General features: G+C 47.2%; 1 protein-coding gene across 4 annotated transcripts; it reads right to left on the bottom strand.

Annotated features, from left to right (window-relative positions):
• Positions 1-2,597: 2,597 nt before the first annotated feature.
• PHYH (phytanoyl-CoA 2-hydroxylase) lies at positions 2,598-17,725 on the bottom strand. 4 transcript variants are annotated; one of them, XR_010887441.1, is made up of 10 exons: positions 17,553-17,722; positions 15,039-15,094; positions 14,249-14,359; positions 13,867-14,032; positions 13,062-13,143; positions 11,138-11,319; positions 10,061-10,210; positions 8,786-8,917; positions 5,462-6,384; positions 2,598-3,595 (listed from the first exon to the last, which is right to left on the bottom strand). XR_010887441.1 is itself a non-coding variant. In XM_067317106.1 (9 exons), exons 1-9 carry the CDS (start codon positions 17,643-17,645, stop codon positions 3,542-3,544), a joined length of 1,026 nt encoding a protein of 341 aa, XP_067173207.1. In that variant the 5' UTR covers positions 17,646-17,718; the 3' UTR covers positions 2,598-3,541. The 4 variants fall into 4 exon arrangements, 2 of the variants coding, with proteins under 2 accessions (XP_067173207.1, XP_067173214.1); XM_067317106.1 differs by lacking the exon at positions 5,462-6,384 and having other exon boundaries at positions 17,553-17,718; XM_067317113.1 differs by lacking the exon at positions 2,598-3,595 and having other exon boundaries at positions 4,565-6,384.
• Positions 17,726-19,859: the final 2,134 nt, after the last annotated feature.

Here is a 19,859-nt window from a genome sequence, read left to right as displayed (position 1 = left end):
TGCAGAATTCCCATTCCTGGTGTTCTTCAAAACAGGTTAAAGCAGCATTATTCAGGGATGACATGGGGGCATTGGGAGCAGTCTCAAAGCAGGGGACGGCCTGGGTGACTCCTTGCCGTGAAATGGGCCAGACTAACTGTGTCTGCAGTAGGAGAAACTCTTTAAGTCCTGCCAAACCACCAGGTTTGCTTCCTTGACAGAGGACACATAGCTGCGGGCGAGGGAGCAAGGCTGTGAGTCGTGAAGCTGGACACGTAATGCACAAATCACATTGCGTAATGCACAAGGTCGTATGCTGCAAAACCGCAACGATGAGAGCAGCAGGAGGAACCGCATGGTGCCGTCCCAGATCTGACTCGATCACCGTTCAGGTGTTTGTCTTCTGGAGCTTTTAGGGTTTTTTTGCATTTCTTTCCTTTCTCATTCTCCCTAAAGTCCTAGAATATGCCTGCAGCTGAGAAACGATCCTGGTCACAGCACACCACAGAACTGTACCCTAATGCACCCTGGAGCCATGGGCCCCAGGGAGTCCAGCTAAGCCACAGCAGGATTTTGAGGAATAAAGACGAGCTATTGGCAAACTTCTCCTGAGTTCTGCTCTTGGTGGTCAGGCATCCTGAGGATCCTGTAAGACAGGCAGGACACACGATTTCTTATTTGTTTGGGGACACGCAGCTGGAGCATCTTGACATTCTTCTCAGGCCAAGACCATCCCAGTGTTCATTTCTTTGGACAATTCCTTCCATCCCCCATTTCAGCGGCTTGTATGAGCCCAATTACAACACTTTTGTGCTCCAGAAATGCCCAACTATCTCCCTGAATTCTTGTGTGACAGTCAGCATCTTTCTTTAGGTCTTCTTTACTCCTATTCTCTTACAACTGCCAGATTCTGATAATTAGGGCGAATATATTTCAAGAGAAGCTTTCTCTGTTGGCCTCAGTGTTTTGCTTATGACCTTGAAGCAGATTAGAGCAAACCAAAGGCTGCCTTCGTTTGCACTTGGGAGACTGCAGCATGGGGGAAACACCAGGGAATAGGTGGACTCTGGCCACGCTCCCTCCAGCACCTGCCAGCCAGATGCAAGGTGGTGTCTGTGCAGGGAGCTTGTGTTCCCAGGGTCCAAGTGGACTGTTCTTAGGTCGGCTGTGTATGGTATCACTGCCTCAGCCAGGAGAGCCAGAACTGTATTTTAAGAATTGAAAAAGGAGTATGGTAGGCACAGCCTTTTCCTAACCACACACTCCAAAATTGCTGGGCAAATGTATTCTCTTGATAAAAAAATTAGCTGAAGGCCACCATTGCCATTTTTAATTACTGCTCTTCTTTCTGTCTCCCCTAGGAGAAGCACAGGGAACACAAAAGGCTGGAGGATCACAGAAAGCCTGAGACACCTGTAGCTCTGCTGTGCCTGTACAGGCAATTTCACATCCTGCACACTGAAGGCTCCCAGCAAACCCAGCATCAGGGACCAGCTCCCATCCCCTGGAAGGCACCAGGGTGTGATCCAGAGCTGATGAAAGTCAAGGGTCAAGACACTTCAAGAGAAGTGTCGAGGTCTGGCAAGGCATCCTAGCACGTCTCCCTGAGAGTGGGATCAGCACCGAGGGTATATACAGCATGTTGGAAAAGATGCCGGTACTGGCATTTCCAAGAGCACTACACTGAGCAGGGGTGGGAGGGTTTGGTCTTAATGTCTCCCCCTTGTCAGACCTTGATGTCACTGTCTGGGCTCCCAAGAGGAATCTCTCTGTCTCCACCCAGGATTCACAGCCCACAAACCTCCAACCCCACCACCAAGGTTTTAAAGGGCTCAAAAGTTTCCTTCTTCAAGAGAAAAAGAAACAAAAAAGCCACAGCTGCTGCAGGATGAGGGGGAAGAAGTGCAAAAAATCTCTTCTGCATTACACTGCCAGGTGTAAAAGGACTTCAGCTGCTTAATGACTTCTTATTACCAAATGCATGAGCAGTCTTTGGAGCAGAACCTGGAACAGACATCCCTGCCCTCCCTTGCTGAGCAGCACAACTTTGCTCCTTATTGCATTTTGCTCTTGAGCCCAGCAACCCATTTGCAGCAAGCTGCAGCAGCATTGACTTGAGGCCAGTTGTCCAGGCAATTCCCCTGGGGCAGAAGAGTTGGAGTCTCCTGCGTTGAGGACACAACTGCACCTGCACCCCTCATCTCGCCCAAGTTGTCTCCCACGTCACAGGACAGAGGAGCAAAAGGAGCCATGGCAGCAGGGCGATGGAGCCGGGCCCTTTGGACGTGCCCTCTGGAAACTGCCCAAAGGCTCCCAGGTGAGAAGGGCAGAGGAGCACTTTGCATCTGGAACTGGATCAGACCGGGCCTACAATGGGACAGAGCAGCCTGCCATCACATCAGCACGAAGGGATTTTGGAGCAGGCCTAACAGCAGGGTTTGGGGGACCAGCAACGCTCTGTCAACGGTTGGCTTTGACAACGCTTCGGTTTTGGCACCTTCTGCAAAGGTTGCAGGGGGGAGATGGGAAAGACTGCAATTTTAGACTAGGGTATTCTACTACGCACCCATCCGCATACTTGCGGAACTGTAGAAAGAATACAACACAGAATCCACAGGTGGCTTTGCTCTAATTTAATCTGTATTTCAAAAATAGATTCTGAAAGCAAAAAACTGCCAAAGCTGAGAGAATCATTTCAGTGCATGTGGCTTGATCTGGCCATCTGAGCATCCTGAGGAGTGCTGAACCTTCACCCACCTGGCAACAGCCAAAGGCATCTTTTCCCAGGCACGATAGACTCACAGGAGGCCTCTCTCCTTTTAAACAGCCTCATATCAGTTGTTTAAGGCTGCGATGGGAGGCTGGTTTGCTGGCCCAGTAGTCCCCCAACCCTATCATCAACCACAAATTCCACTACTGCCAGCACTGCTCTCTAAGATATCCACCACACCAGCTCATGTTTGAGGAACTGTATCCATGGATCATGTTCTAGACCATGAATCCTGTTTTTCTATCCATTATGTAGTTCCTTACACCCTTGATTCTTCTGCTCCAATATTGCCACCTTCATCAGCTGCACTAATGACTTTCCCCATGAGACCATATTAAGTGCTTGCATGAAATTCTGATTCATTGTATTTCCTTTGTGTAGACAATGAAGTTGGAAACCTTAAAAACCACAAGTTTGCATAAAACCTTATATTAATATAGCATCAGCCCAAAAGTAGGTCACATGAGAGCCCTTCAAAAAACAAGAATGAAAACATCAAAAAGTGAAGGTGATCTTTCAAGATCATAATTCTTTGACTGCCTAAAATAACTAACCACAGCAAATCTCTGTTTTTGTAGGTTAGGTTTTCTTTGAAATGCATCAGCTGTTAAACCTCAGTGCAATTATTTTATATTAGCATAAAGTGAATTTGTAATACAGTCTTTGGTTAAGTTACTAATACAGAGGTCAATGAAGTACATGATTCTGACTGCCTAAGCGGGGTCTGAACTCTCCGATCAGAGAAGGTGACACTCAGGCACGCATTTTCCATCCTGGTCTTCAGAGGCTGTTCTAAAGATTCACTCTTTCCCCTTGCACGAGTCGTGCTCGGAAGCTCCAAATATCCTTCAAAAACAAAACAAAAGTAAGGAAAAGCCTAAAGGGCTAGCCAAGATGGTGAGTAGGATACATCTGGAAACCGATATAACATTCTCAGCTTAGCTAGTTACTCAAAAATATATCAAAATATCAATAGACTCCTTTCAAATCCTAAATATCATGGACAAAAATACAGCTAACACTAAAATAAGATACAGCCCACACCCCAAGAAGTTGGGTCATTTGTGGCTTTGACAAGGACTACAACATGCCAAATGTTCAATTCTGAACGACGGCAGAAGAGGAACAAGTACAGCAGAGAATATTACCCTAGCAGAAGTCACCTTACCTGCTTGTATACATAATGCCTCCCTTGCGCACCTTTGGGTGCCACCAGATTTCCTGTGGCTGAAAAGGCTCGCTGTCTGACTACATATTTCATACTGCTTTACATGAGCAAGCAATATCTCTTGAGCAGCAGAAACCAGCAGGAAATAACGGATACAAATACAAGCACTTAGCCCGAAATCAGGCACTGAGCAGACATTGCTGCCGACTGGAAAGCAAAGAAAAAGACCACCATTTGCTTCATGGAAGTAAGCCTTGGGCAAGTTCCTAACTCAATTTCCCTGCGGGAGGATTACTTAGTTCACATCATTAGTGTTATGAAGGTAAAATATAAGAGACAGGCACTCCTCTTTGGAAGAAAGCTCCGACTAAAGAAGCTTTAGCCTACATGGGAACACACAAGAAGGCAGGCATGGGCACGCACTCGTCGTAGCTCATGAGAAGGAATGAGCCTCATAATGTAACACTTCAGCCCTCACTGTGCACCTAAATAATTCCATTCAAGAACACTTTAACTTTACAGACAATGTCTATGGCCAGGCTTGTAAAATACAGGTGGGCACCCAACCCTACTTAGGCACCCTGTGAAAAAAAACAAAAAACAAAAAACAAGCCCCCTCCCTCCCTCTCCCCCCCAAAAAACCCTGGATATTTAGTGATTTTAAAAGGTACTCATTGTCTATTACATCTAGAACTTACTGTCTTGATATTCTATGTGTATGCGTTTGGGAAATGCTGTGGGTTAAAAAACTCAGAAATTAGGAAACATTCAATCCCAGTACAAGGTTTATCTTTTTTTCAGTGGCTGAACCCCTGAAGAATTTAGATTTATCTTCTGTTGTACACAATAGTTTCAATTATTCATCATGAATCAGTTCCCCCTATTTTTTTTTTGGGGGGGGGGGGGGGACAAATGTACCTCTATGCTCACTTTCCTGCTGTTGCTTCAAGTCCAAGCAATTGTTGTGAGATTATATTTAATCCAAAAAAAAAAATCAGCCAACTTGTCCTGTCTGATGTGGCATTGCTACTTCATTTAAAAAGAAAACACACTTGCTGTTAGGAGGTGAAACCTGTAAGAGCTATGCACATACCAACTATGGACGAGCACTGAATTGACTGTGCGTTCTTTTTCTCGCAAATTCAGGGCAAGACATCACCATGTCTTCCTATCTACATCACAAAGCCCAAATATAATTGCAAAGACCTCTGATTCAGCTGCGCTCCCCACAACAAACGTGGACAAGGACATGCAGTGAAGGGTAACACCTACATAAACTTCACCCTATCCTGCTGCAGCGCATTAGACCTCCCCACATAATCTGCTACCCAGTGGGACAAGTTTGGGTTTCTTGTCTGGCAGTCTAAACCACCTTGAATGGTGTAAGACGTGAATCTGAGCAGCCTCGCAGCGGAACCATCAGTACAACGGAGTCCAGGGCTCCTCCTGACTCACACTACAACTTCAGTTACAGTCACCCACAGAACTGCTGACATATTCTGCACTAACTCCGGTTGCACCAAAAGAGATCAAGGTACACTCACAAAACCCATTTTGATGAGCAGAGCTGGAAGAGGATCTTCTAGAGTTCTATTTACCCTCTGCTGCTCTTCCATGTGGGCACAGATGATACCAAGGGCAAATTGGAAACCATCAAACAGGATTTCAGAGCTCTGGGGATGGTGGTCAAGGGTCTGGGAGCCCAGGTCATCTTCTCCTCAATCCTGCCAGTGAGGGGGATAGATGGGAGGAGGAGGAGACGGACTTTCCAAGTTAACAACTGGCTGCGCCGCTGGTGTTGACAACAGGGTTTTGGTTTCTATGACCATGGGACTCTGTTTGAAGATCGACAACTGATGGGGAGAGATGGGATCCACCTCACTAAGCGGGACACGCGTGTCTGTCTTTGCCAACAGGTTGGCCAGCCTGGTAAGGAGGGCTTTAAAGCCTTGTGGTGGATGAAGAGCGAGTCAAGAGCTTATGGGTAAGGATTAAAGGGCAGGCTAGCATGGGTGACACTGCTGTGGGCGTTTACTACAGGCCACCTCATCAGGAAGAGGAAGTCGATGAGGCCTTCTACAGACAGCTGGAAGTAGCCTCATGATCACAGGTCCTGGTTCTCATGATGGACTTCAAGCACCCTGATATCTGCTGGAAAGACAACAAAGCTAGGCACAAACAGTCCTGGAGGTTCCTGCAGAGCACTGATGATAACTTTCTGACACAGGTGGTGGAGGAGCCAAGGAGGAGAGGTGTGTTGCTGGACCTTGTGCTAACAAACAAAGAAGGACTGGTGGAAGATGTGAAGGTCGGGGGCAGCCTTGGCTGCAGTGACCATGAGATGGTGGAGTTCAGGATCCTGTGAGGAGGAAGCAGGGCAATAAGCAGGATCACAACCCTGGACTTCAGGAGAGCAAACTTTGGCCTCTTCAGGGACCTACTTGGAGCAATTCCATGAGTTACGGCCCTAGAAAGAAAGGGGGTCCAAGAGAGCTGGTTAATATTCAAACATCACCTCCTCCAGGCTCAAGAGCGGTGCATCCCTGTGAGTAAGAAGTCAAGCAAAGGAGGCAGGAGACCTGCGTGGATGAGCAAGGAGCTCCTGGCAAAACTCAAACAGAAGGAGGAAGTATACAGAAAGTGGAAAGGGGGACAGGCCACTTGGGAGGAATATAGGAATGTTGTCAGAGTATGCAGGGATGCAATGAGGAAGGCTAAGGCCCGTTTGGAATTAAATCCGGCAAGAGATGTCAAGGACAACAAGAAGGGCTTCTTCAAATACGTCACTAGCAAAAGGCAGACTAGGGAAAATGTGGGCCCTTTGCTGAATGAGGTGGGTGCCCTGGTGACGAAGGATGCAGAGAAGGCAGAGTTACTGAATGCCTTCTTTGCTTCAGTCTTTACTGCTCAGGCCAGCCCTCAGGAACCCCAGACCCTGGAGGCAAGAGAGAAAGTCTGGAGAAAGGAAGACTTTCCCTTGGTGGAGGAGGAGTGGGTTAGAGATCATTTAAGCAAACTTGACACCCACAAATCCATGGGCCCTGATGAGATGCACCCACGAGTGCTGAGGGAGCTGGCGGACATTATTGCTAAGCCACTCTCCATCATCTTTGAAAGGTCATGGAGGACAGGAGAGGTGCCTGAAGACTGGAAGAAAGCCAATGTCACTCCAGTCTTCAAAAAGGGCAAGAAGGAGGACCCGGGAAAGCACAGGCCAGTCAGCCTCACCTGCATCCCTGGAAAGGTGATGGAGCAGCTCATCCTGGAGGCCATCTCCAAGCATGTGGAGGAAAAGAAGGTGATCAGGAGTAGTCAGCATGGCTTCACCAAGGGGAAATCATGCCTAACCAATCTGATAGCCTTCTATGATGGAATGACTGGCTGGGTAGATGAGGGGAGAGCAGTGGATGTTGTCTACCTAGACTTCAGCAAGGCTTTCGACACTGTCTCCCATAGCATCCTCATAGACAAGCTCAGGAAATGTGGGTTAGATGAGTGGACAGTGAGGTGGATTGAGACCTGGCTGAATGGCAGAGCTCAGAGAGTTGTGATCAGCGGTGCAGAGTCTAGTTGGAGGCCTGTAGCTAGCGGTGTCCCCCAGGGGTCAGTCCTGGGTCCAGTCTTGTTCAACTTCTTCATCAATGACCTGGATGAAGGCACAGAGTGCACCCTCAGCAAGTTTGCTGACGATACCAAACTGGGAGGAGTGGCTGATACGCCAGAGGGCTGTGCTGCCATTCAGAGAGACCTGGACAGGCTGGAGAGGTGGGCAGAGAGGAACCTCATGAAGTTCAACAAAGGGAAGTGCAGGGTCCTGCACCTGGGGAGGAATAACCCCAGGCACCAGTACAGGTTGGGGGTTAACCTGCTGGAAAGCAGCTCTGCAGAGAAGGACCTGGGAGTGCTGGTGGACACCAAGTTAAGCATGAGGCAGCAATGTGCTCTTGTGGCCATGAAGGCCAATGGTATCCTGGGGTGCATCAGGAAGAGTGTTGCCAGCAGGTCGAGGGAGGTGATCCTCCCCCTCTACTCAGCCCTGGTGAGGCCACATCTGGAGTACTGCGTCCAGTTCTGGGCTCCCCAGTACAAGAGGGATGTGGCACTACTGGAGCAAGGCCAGCGAAGGGCCACAAAGATGATTAGGGGACCGGAGCATCTCTCTTATGAGGAAAGGCTGAGAGAGCTTGGCCTGTTTAGCTTGGAGAAGAGAAGGCTGAGGGGGGGATCTTATCAATGTGTACAAGTATCTGAGGGAAGGGTGTCGAGAGGATGGGACCAGAATCTTTTCAGTGGTGCCCAGTGACAGGACGCGAGGCAACAGGCACAAACTGAAACACAGGAAATTCCATCTGAATATGAGGAAAAACTTCTTCCCTGTGAGGGTGACAGAGCACTGGAACAGGTTGCCCAGAGAGGTTGTGGTGTCTCCTTCTCTGGAGATATTCAAACCCCATCTGGACGTGATCCTATGCAACATGCTCTAGGTGACCCTGCTTGAGCAGGGGGGTTGGACTTAGGTGATCTCCAGAGGTCCCTTCCAACCTCAACCATTCTGTGATTCTGTGATTCTAGAGCTCAAGAGACATCAAGGGGCTGCCTAGAGAGCAAGGTCACTTATCCAGCATAGGCAGCTAGACAGCAAGCAGCAGGCTTATCAGCAAAAAGGACAAAAAAGACTGCCAGTCACCTGCAAATATTAGATCATCTATTCTGACAAGCACCTCTGCCTGGCCCTACAGCTTCATATACCTGGTTTGATCTGTGACACTGGGAATAACAAAACCCACACAAAATGGTCATGCAAGAGATACTTAGAAAAGGGAACTGAACTCTTGTACTGTAACAAAGGGCGCATGTCAAAGTCTTACCTTGAGGTCCAGAGAAGACGCATTAAATTTTCTGCGTGCTATTTCTACTGTTTCTTTCTCAAGGTCTTCTTGGACAGTGTTCTTGACATCAATGTAGTAGCACTCTGAGCTGGCGAAGTGACAGCTTATACTCTGCAGGCAGAAATCGGGTATCACTACCACGTTGATTACAAAATAACCAGTAGAAAAAAGCTCGTGAATCCCTTATTGTGGACACCCCAGCTCCTTCTTTACAGACCAAGGCAGGATATTCCTTCCTCTTTCCAGAGAACTCCAGCACACCTGAGAGTGTCCACTTGGAAAAAATATTCTTGCTCGCATGCATGCTCTTCTTCCTTCCCTCCTCTCCTAAATGTCTGCCCGGCATGCAAGTTGCAAAGGGTGCTGGATCATAACCTAGTTTGGGGAGCTCCAAGACACTCAGTGCTGATTTACCCCAAAGGCAGACTAATGATGGGGTTTAGCACAGTAAGATGGTCTCCTGTGTTTCTATGGGATACAGGTAGGATAACAATGACAGGTTAGGACTATTGCTCTGGTTGTGAGGAAAGAGGCAGCAGATCAGACTCAATAGCTGTTGGGAAATCCACAGCTGCTACTGGGACTGAAAAAAAAGTGTTATACAAGAGTCAATGCAGGCAAAAAATCAGTAGAGTAATCTGTGCTGAAGTGCATGAGGGGGAACATCTACATTGCTGCTAGCAAAGGGATGGAGGCAACAGTTCCCTTAGCCCTTGCCTCAATTAATTCACTTCTGGCAAAGGATCGGGCCTTGAAAGGAGGACACCTTTGCTTGTTTCATTTCTTAAATCATAATGATGCAAAACCAATAACTGATGTGAAATCTAATGCTTACCAGAAAAAATGGTCTCCTCATCATAAAAATAATTATTTATCGAATGATGATGGCTCCTGGTATTGCAAGATGATGTGTCAAGAGGGCAGAGGGAAGAAAGTTAGAGAATTTTTGGGACAGAGGGAAGGGAGCTATTGGAAAAGCAAAAACAGCCAGCCAGACTTCAAACATAGATTCAACTTCTGATTTCTATTCCTGCTGTATTTCTCTCCAGCAGCCCTTGCAAGCTCTTTCTAAAAGACAGAGATTTTTAAAAAAGGATAACAGATAATTAGATAATATTAGAGACCTAAAAAACACATTAAAAAGTTCATCCAGATATTCATAAGCTTGGGAAGAGGGGGAAGGTAGTGTTACTTTGATCAGTTTAAAAAAGCAAACAAAAATATCGATAGCTATATCGAGGGCTAGTTTCCTACCTTTCGGAAACCTGACGTCTTGTTTACTCCAGAGCCATGAATGAGCAGGGGATGGAAGAATACTGTGTCTCCCTTTTCCATGACAACGTGAACCCTGGGACTGTTCTCATCATAATCAAGAATTCCATGAAATAATTTGTTTACTATACCCTAGAAAAAAAGCAAAGTTGAAATCACTCAATGAAAATTAGAGCAAGTGGAAATTCTCAGTGCAGGTGACGGCAGAGATAGCTACTGATTTTCTTTCTTCTGGGTAGTATATTCTTCATGCTCAACTAAGAGCCTGCCTGTTTGCCTATAAGTTTGAGGCACAACAAAATCGTTCTTTGTCTGCTTTCTGAAGTTGGATTCAAACAATTAAGAACTTTTCTCCACTGGCGAGAACAGAGAAGAGCATGAGGGAATCACAGAAGTGTTGACTGGATGCCGCCTCTGGGGTTCAAGCTCCTGCTCCAAGTATGACTACCACCAATGCTAGGTCAGGTCAGGAAACATCCATTCTTAAGAGGAAGATACCACTTGATATTTAATTCCATCCAGTTGTTTACCTTCCAGTTTCCCTGCTACAGGAAAATTCAGAGGAGGAGAGAGAGTCCTCAGACTTGACAAGAATGGGGAAAATGGTTGCATGTGTTTATATGGTTATGCCACAGTGTGCCAAATAGTTCACCTTGCCCTGAACTACAATGCAGTGATGGTTCAGCTCCAGAAAGGCATCCTCTCCAGCATCTCAAGCCAGAGCTACAGTAGTAATCTTGAGAGTACATGAAGACTTTTTCCTCATTTACCAGGCTGTTACTTTCATCTGAACAAGAACAACTTCACTCCCATAACTGGGAGAAAGAAGAAATCTGCCCAAGGTCAGGTGGGCCACTCTTGAGTCACACGGAGTGAGGCCAACTAAACAGCTCTCGTGTGAAGCAGCAACTTGATGGCTGCATAAACAGAAAACCCACCACTGAAAACCTCAGCTTTGACCTGTGCGTCATCCCTCCGTGGTGAACTCTTCCCAGCCATGGTGTGGCCCCACACCCTCTGCAAACGCACACCCTCCGCAAAGCCCCCATGCTGCTCTACCTCCCACTCTGGGTAGCCATGAGGCTTCAGGGACTCTTTGTGTGTCCCTGGCAGCACGGCCAGGCACCCGTTGTTCCTGTCGGTCCTCTCCATAGCAGTCCAGGAGCACACGATGCGGTCCGCAGGCCGGAACGGGAAGTAGTGCAAGTCCTGATGCATGGGATGGCGAAAAGTCTGTTTATCTGCAACACAGATTCAAAATATTCAACATTTTCAAATGTGACACAGCCTTTTCCTCCACAGTAAGTCATTTCACTTGTGTCTTTGTGTGCTGGACTCCACCACCGATTTTGAAGCCAAAAGACCCTCCCACTAAGACATAACAGGAGCACAGTCACGGATCTCAGGTCAGCAAAAGCAAGGGGACACAGCACACCTCCAGAAGACTGCCTGACTGTGCACTTGCTCAGATCTGTTTTGTTGGCCTTGGCCATCACCAGTCATTTGCTGAGTTTCCATCTTTTACTTTGGCTGCTCTCCAGCTTAATGAACTTTAACCAGAACTGTGTTGCATAAGTCTTTCACAGTACAAAGACTTTCAAATAACTACAGAAAGCAGTGCTGGAAAGGATATCAAGAAGGCATTTGATCCATCCTTATGTTACAAGCAGAATCAACCTGACTGTGCTGTTCCCAACAGATGTTTATTTAACCCTTCTTTTTTTTTTTGTAATCTCCATTTACGAGTCTGTAGCCTCCCCAGAAAATCTACCCAGCACTCAATCAGCCTGCTTCCTAGAGGCTCTTTCATTAATATCTAAACACAAAAAGTATTGCTGAGGTTATGCTTGTTACTTCTCTTCCCACTATGGAAATGGAAAGAGATTATCCTCTTCTACATCAAAACAGTCTATTATATATTCAAGGACTTCTCTTGCCACTAAATTTTCTCCTTAGATTGATATAATCAGGATGTTTCTGCTTTCCTCATGAGTCATATATGGGCAGCCTAGAAAACTCTCCTGACACCTGTATCTCTCCTAAAATACTCCTCAAAAGGATTCCTGTGGAGGTCTTGCAAATACAGAACAGCATCCCATTTCTTGACCACTACTGTTTTGTTGTTACTTAATAAATGTATCATCTCCTATTGACTTTTCAAACAAAAATGGAAATTTTCTGTGGAGTTTTTAAGATGACAAGTGAAGATGACATGAACAAACTCAGTGTTTTAATAACTCAACACAATATGCATACACTTAGAAGATGGACACCTGAGAACAAGAAACATAGCTCAGGTCTCAACTTTGCTATACTGAAATACCTTATGCAGAGCCCAGTCTACTTTGAAACACAGTAATATGCTTAATTAGGTTCTCTTTCTCTCTCCCCCATCACCCTTGCATGAATTATGATATCAATTTTCAGCAGTGGGAGCCAAGCTAGGCTTCAAAATCCTTGTCTTGGCACCTATTCAAGTGTCTACATATCAAAGCACTGAGTACAACAGCTGTCAGTGAGGTTAGGAGTTACAGACCAAATTTGACATGTCTGAACTCTTAGCGTAGAAAATAGCATATAAACTGTAAGCAAAGGATGCTCCTTTTGTTTATTGTCTCTTACTGAGGTCCACAGAAGCACTTGTTTTCAACACATGTGAAAAGTCAAGCTTAAAAAGAGTGTGATGTCTTCAACAGTGGACCTTTATGCAAGTGCAGCTGGCTGAATAAGCAGCTCCAACGCCTACCTTTGAACATGTGAGCAAACAAACATCCACAGAAAATTGAAAGATAAGAAATGTCTCTCAGTAAGACAGGGCTAAACCAAAACAAACTATTAACAGAATGGCCTCGTACATTTTCAAAATTATTTGTTTTTAATTTGTCTCAATTCAAACAGCTTTTCTAAAACAGTAAGTTCAATTTTGGCCAGATAGCATACACACAGCAATTTCTGTATTTCCCTGTTATCCAATTCTCCTTACCAGAATCTGGAAGTTTATTTATCAGCATTGTGTGCATTGCCATTATGTTTGGCCCTGTGAAGCACTCAACATATTTGAGGACCTACAGAGAAGAAAACATTAGAAAAAATATTAGAAACATGAAAGACACAAGAAAAAATGCTGAGAAAGTATTGGGACCCACACGTCTGGCTGAGAAGTAGGGTACAGCAGGAGGAGGAGGAAGTCAAGAGGGAGGGATGAAAGACACGAGGCAGGATCTGTCACGTCTTGCAAATTTGTATGGCAGTAGGAGGCCAAGACGGAAGATGGTGTGGTAGGCTGCCGCAGGCCACTGGGCTGAAGTTGAAAAGATGGGGAGGGCTGTACTTCCACAAAGCTCAGGAGAAGCTTGGGGGAAGAGTAGATAGCATTATCTGCCACTTTCCAGTTATGGCTCTTTGCCATAACTTGAATATCAGCTACAAGCCTAGAGAGCAGATGCTTTGCCCAGAGGAAAAAAGTTCAGAAAATGCTGCTAATCCATCCTACTAGCTTGGCACAGTTTGGGCAAGTCGCATTCCTGAATGGTTCACCCACCACAGAAGTGGGGGAGCACTGATATACGTTTTCTGTCCTGACCACCATCACATGTTCACACAGAAAACTCTTAAAAGATTGTTTGATACTCTTTGCTCACATATATTCTTATGGGAATGATATCTAGGAGTGATATCTGGGACAAAGGACAGTGCTTTAGCAGAACTAAAGCTTCTTCACATAGGCATTAAAACAGATATGTTCACATAGGTTCTTCCACCACTCTCTCCCTTTTTGTTTTTTTTACCTGTGGCAGAGTACAGTATCTGAACAACTCTTCATCTTCCTGGAAGTCCTGTACTTTATTGACCACTTTTTCAGGTAGAACGGATTGGGACCTCAGCATCTCATCTTTCATAATCATAGCTCCCAGTGGATTCACCTCCTTGTTACAGATCCTTACAAATTCCTTCCTGGAAAACAGGTGGGAACCAGAGAAGACAGAGCACAGTTTAGCAATCTTCTGTCATCTCACTCTCCTCAAACACACTCTTTCTACAGGGGAGGGTAGCAACAGCAACAGCACACGCTTCCCATGGTGGCAGAGCCCAATTCTGCAGCTTCCAAGAGCTCCCTAAGGATACTGCTGTACGGAAACACCGTGAGCAGCTCAGGCAGGAGGCCTGTACCTGAAACGTTCAATGTCTTCATCGGAAACGAGCTTCTTAATAATCAGGTAGCCGTTTTCTTCGTAGAACTGCCTTTGCTCTGTGGTTAGAACATCGTTGTCCAGGGTGTAGCTGAGATAAACAGGAGAAACACATTAGTACCACTGAGCAGAGCGAGCGCAAAGGGAGCATGAAAGACGAGACCTGAAAGGAAGAACGTGAAGAGCCGGGGATTAACTGCTGATGGGGAGAAGGCTCCAGCTGGTGTTGTCAAGGGGTAAATCAGTCAGAAACCCTCCCAACAGTATGGTGATAGCAGATACCAAGGACACTTGCATGTGCACCTTGGCTCCTAGGACATGCTGTGCGTACATGGCCCGACAGATGGTCTCATCTCGGCAGAGCCTGCACGGTGTGTTAGCAACTGTGCACTGCTTCTGCATGGAGCTGTGAGCTGCTCCTGAGACAGCGTTCAAAGCAGCCCCTTCCTGCCCTTCCAGGTAGGAAAAGTGAGCAGGAAAGTAGAGATCAGTCCTCAGCAGCTTTACTCCCAGCTGAGATAATAAAGCATACGGGAATATGCCCTGGTGTCAGATTATTCACTCCAACAGGCATTTTCAACATCCAGAGTCAACCTTTTTTGTTAAGCTACAGTTAAACAAAAGGGAATATATCCCTGCAAAATTGAAAGCTATATAAAGACTGTGTGTAATACATAATCAGCGTGTGAGTTAAGATGTATTGAGTGGAAAAAAGAGCAGAATACTGAATGGTAATCTTTTCTCTGTGTACGAAGAAAGATACAACTTACCGAAACCTCCTTGGCTGAGTAACAGCACTCAGTTGTGCTGAAGTAGGAATGGCGATCTGGTATATATATTAAGGAATATACACTAAGGCACAGTAGAGTATAAAAGCATCTACATAAGTATCCTGAACCCTACAATATGCTTCTTCTTTAAAATACATGCTGTGCTGTACAGCTAATTCAGGTTCTTGCTTATTTTGCTTCTGGAAAACCTTTCCCACCTTCTGAGTAGCGTGTCTGGCAGAGAAGCATAAAATAATGGAACAGTACAGTCCTGTCCATGCATATAGCAAAAGGAGTACAAAATGCCTTAGACTCCAGAGAAGGCCACAGGCCTGGATTCACTTTCCAGAACGTCAAGATACTTAACGAGATGACCATTGGAGATGCTTACTTGTCCAGTCTTTCTCTGTGCCCCAGAGAGCAGCTGAGCCTCTCAGAAACAGGAGACACAGGGCAAGTCCGCCAAGCATTGGATCCCATTTGAACTCCTTCCAAATGGTCTTTGCAGCACCTCTTGCTTTTGCTGGTTTTGTTCTTGCCACCTCCATGACGTTCAAAGGACAAGTGTGGGGTCCCTTGGATGCTGTGTGTGCTAACGCTACCTAAGACAAGAGGAACACGGGCTGGGGGGGAAGGAGCTGCCACCTGTATTCCAGCATCTAATTTTTGTGATGACACAGTACATTAAAACCTTTCCTTTCCCCTCACACACACCCTTTGGGGAATAAGTTATTCACTGACAGGCACGGTAGCCAACAGAGCAGGCAATTTAATATCTGGGAACACTTACAAGCAAGCCAATGCTTTTGTACAGATTGAAGCATAGGCACATCCAGGTTCGAGATCGCCAGAAGCTTTTCCAAGCATCCCTCTGCAGCTTCTCAGGGGATGATGTGAACTCCCGAGTATCTGAGACTAGCACGATAATCTCAGGTAGTGGCCTTTTGTTGTTCTCTTAGAAACAGTCCCACAGAAACCTCGTGCTCTGTAACTGCCGGACTGACAACCGCTGCTCTACCAACTCCGTCAATGTTTGAACCCCAAAAGTCAAACACTCAAATAACTGCAGTTGCAAAGCTGTTTCCCGAATCTCCCTTGTGTGTCTGCATTTTGAGGTAACCTTCACTGCTACAGTTTGTATGCTGTTTTTCTCCTGAGAGTCCCAAAACAGGCAGCACCCAAGCTGAATTCACAGGTGTAAGAATGAAGGTCTTGCAAAGGCAGTTGTGACTGTGGCTTTTTCTCAGCTGCCATCCTGCAATGAGAGAGGAGGCTGGGGATACTGAGAGCAGCACTCTCCTCTAGCTCCTTATGCCAAGCATCCCTGAAAACTCCCAGGGAACATCCCTGCCATGTTTCACCTTCTGTTGCTTCCTTTCCTTTCTGAGGCCACAAGGGAAGACTCTGTGAATGAATGATAGTACGTTGGGCACCGCTGTTGTGTAGAAATAACTCATCTTCCCCTACACCAATCTCTAGAGCACCTACAGGAGGAAAGCTAGCTATGTACAACACAGTATTAAACTCTCTATTATGGAGATTTACATTTAAATAAACAAAGAAGATCAGGACATCAATTTTATCTTATTTTTCAATGGTTGGCTGGGGCAGGAAAAGAATGCACCTCCTGAAATATCCCTAACATCGCGTTGCAGCCTTCATGATGGCCAAGAAATGACATCTGCTAAGACAGCTTTATTATAGATCAGTTTGTTCTTAGTGTTCCCAGCCCCAGTGGTGAAGAGTTCTCACTTTCTTCCTACATTTAAGGCAGCAGCTTTAAACATAATATCAGCAGTCAGTTTTCATTTAATTTTTGGAAATGTGGAACAGACCAGCATGAAAACTTCTCTCTGCCCTGGCCTTCTTTCTCTGATATATTTTAAGTGGCAGCCTCTAAAATTTCCACCTCGTTTCTCATCCACAAGTAGAATATAACAAAACCTCTACGCTTTTTCCTGCTTCTGGTCCCCCAGTCAGGTCTGTGCCTCTCAGCAAGGTCTGAGACTCACTGTGCAACTGCTGAGCCCTGCAGGATTCAGCTCCTCAAGCACCATAAGTCTCTAGAATAAAAGCTCACCCTTCACCACTGCTCCTGGGGCCGCAAGCTAATGCCGGCGAGTCTGGATGTGCAGGTAGCCACAAGGCGAAAACGCACGCGTGTGCTTTCAGCACCCTTTGCGACCAGACCCTCGTAAACAAGCAAGCAAAGCTGCTGCCCCGCGGTGTCGAGACGTAGCCGGGAGGGCTGCCACGAGGCAGCCGGACCCACGGGCGGCAGGGCTGAAGCCCCGCAGGGAACAGCAGGCTGTGGGGGCAGCAGGGCCGCCTGCCCCGAACGGCCCGTCCCACGGGGAGGCGCTGCCCTGGCGCAGCGGAGCCCCCCTGGGCGCCCACACGCAGGCCCGCGCGGCGCGGGCAGCCGGGCGAAGCCGGGGGGAGCCAGGCGCCGTCCCCGTGCCCTCCGGGCTGGCGCGCTGCTCCCCGCTTCCCGCCCCACCTCAGAAAGGATACGGGAGCGAGCGCTGCCCCCCGCGCCGGGCGGAGGTGCCGGAGGATGGCGTCCAGCCGAGCAGCCGCCGCCGACCGCTTCCCGAGCTGGTCCATCGCGGCCCGCGGCCTGCGGCCTGGCCCGACGACCGCGGCGGCGGCGGCGCTCGGGGTGGAGCTGGGCCCCGGCCGGCTGCGGCCTTTGCCTCGGCTGCACATGCGCCAGCGGCCGTGCACGCTGCGAAACGCCTGCCCGGAGCCGGCGGCGGGCAGCGCTCGCAAGGGGGAGGGCCTGCTGGAAGCTGGGAAGTAGGCGAGGAAAGTTCAGTCAGGCTTCTACCCCCCCCCCCGCCCCCCCCCGCCCCTTCCTGTGTTTTTCCCTTTTCTTATCTGCCAGTAGCTACTTAGCTGCCAGGATTTGATCAGAAGCGTGCAGAGAGCAATGCTCGGCACTCTCGGTCACGGACCACATCTGAGTTTGGCCCAGATATTTTCTTTGCTTATCTCCCATCTCTAAGGAGACTTCCAGAGCTTGCCTAATCTCTCCAAGAACGAGTCTGGAGCGATTTTTCTGCCCCGCAGTCAGCCTGGCATTGTGGCAAAGCTCGTTTCCCAAGCACCTTATTGGCACAGACAGAGGTCTGAGGTGTCTGCAGGCTACATCAGATCTTTGCTGGACGCACGATATTAGCCAGCCCAGCCCTCTGGACTAGTTCAGATGCTTTTAAGGAAGAAAAGAGGTAGAGGAGCAAAACGAGTCACAGTGCAACACCCTGGTTGGGGAGGCGAGGGAGAGGAAGAAAGCTTTGAGGAGAAATCCTGGGGTAGGGAGAGGAGGAGAAGTGAAGCTAATGTAAAAATGGGAGTCACAAATAAAGATTGCAAAAATAAGTTGCAGAGGCCTCGTATTCCTCTCAAGTTGGGACACGCTTAAAAAATCCGTTCCAATATACACTGTCCTTAGCACACTCTCATATGCATTAATTAACACTGTATGCATGTCATCCGACACTTTCGAGGAGAAAAATAATATAAAAAGATTGAAAATGGATCCATAGCAAACACTTGCAGCACAGGTCAAAAGACGATTTTTGGCATCTTTGCATATAGCCCTTGTTGTCATAGTGCCTTAGAGCCTCACCATTCCCACAAAGTGAACTTCAGGCCCACTGCGTCCATGTTTAGATTGGCTTGCGCTGTTGCAGTGACATTTAGTTAATCCTTACTGTTCCTTCAAGACCCGTGCTGGGAAGCAGATGCTGCTGAAAGGTGCAGGGGGGTTCTCCTGCTGGAATTTGCTACCCCCTTTTCTTCCCCCATTCCCTAGGCCAGGGGGATTCATCTCTGACCAGGAGAGGGCCAAGCACCGCAGGGAAGTGGGGAATGGAAGTAAAGGCTCTGTGGAGGATGAAGAAGGGAGGAATGCACTGTGCTGCCTGCTCCAGGTCCCCCTTGCAGGCTGCTCTCCCACTTATTCTCCCAGGGGATGAAGAAGTAGACTTCTGGATAAGAGAGCAGGGAGAATAGAGATGGGTGGTAACTGAGTAAAGAGAGCAAAACCAATAACAAATACATTGTAATCACAGAAGCTGGATAGCAGGAAGGAAATTATGCTGACAATTTGCATTTTTATGCCAATCCCATACATGCAAGTAGACCTTCACATCTGTCCAGTTTGTCCATAATCCACTTCTACATGAGCAATCCAGCTCTGCTCCCAGAGGGGCACCCTCGTCACTGCAGGTCAGCTCCCCTTAGAAATGAAGTCCCCTTCTGCTCTGGGCAGTCTCATAATAGGGTGTACACCAGAACCACACCAAGCCTACTCTAGGAAGCTCAAGTCTGCTTTACAACAGGTTTTACTGGTGGCATCGTGATGAATCAAAAGCTTGGATGTCAATATACTAACCTTCAGTATGTTTATGGTACAGAAAAACAGAAACTGAGGGACAGATAATGAGTGCTTCTGAACTTAACCTAAAAGCATACTAAAAGTATACTGAAAGCAAATCTGGCTCCCTTTAGAATCCGTGGCAAAACTTACAATGATTTTAAGTAGACCAAAGATGTAGCTTAGCAGGTTCAGGTAATCGCTCCGTGAAAGCTGGCGTGCGTTCCTGCTTGTGGCCTGCGGCTCCATCTTTACTCCGTGCAGTTAGTCATTTCCTCTTCGAAGGTTATGGCAGAACATATGCTGTTCAGAGAAATGGGACAAACAGGATTAGGAACACAAACTTCTCATGTGAAGAAACTACTTCATGTAGTCGCAGATACAAGCATGCAGGCATCCCAAAGGGACGAACAGCAGCAACAGCGACAGTGTCACCGAAA

The sequence above is a fragment of the Apteryx mantelli genome, chromosome 1 (assembly GCF_036417845.1).
Source record: "Apteryx mantelli isolate bAptMan1 chromosome 1, bAptMan1.hap1, whole genome shotgun sequence".
Lineage (NCBI taxonomy): Eukaryota > Metazoa > Chordata > Aves > Apterygiformes > Apterygidae > Apteryx > Apteryx mantelli.
This window is presented reverse-complemented; position numbering and strand designations above follow the sequence as displayed.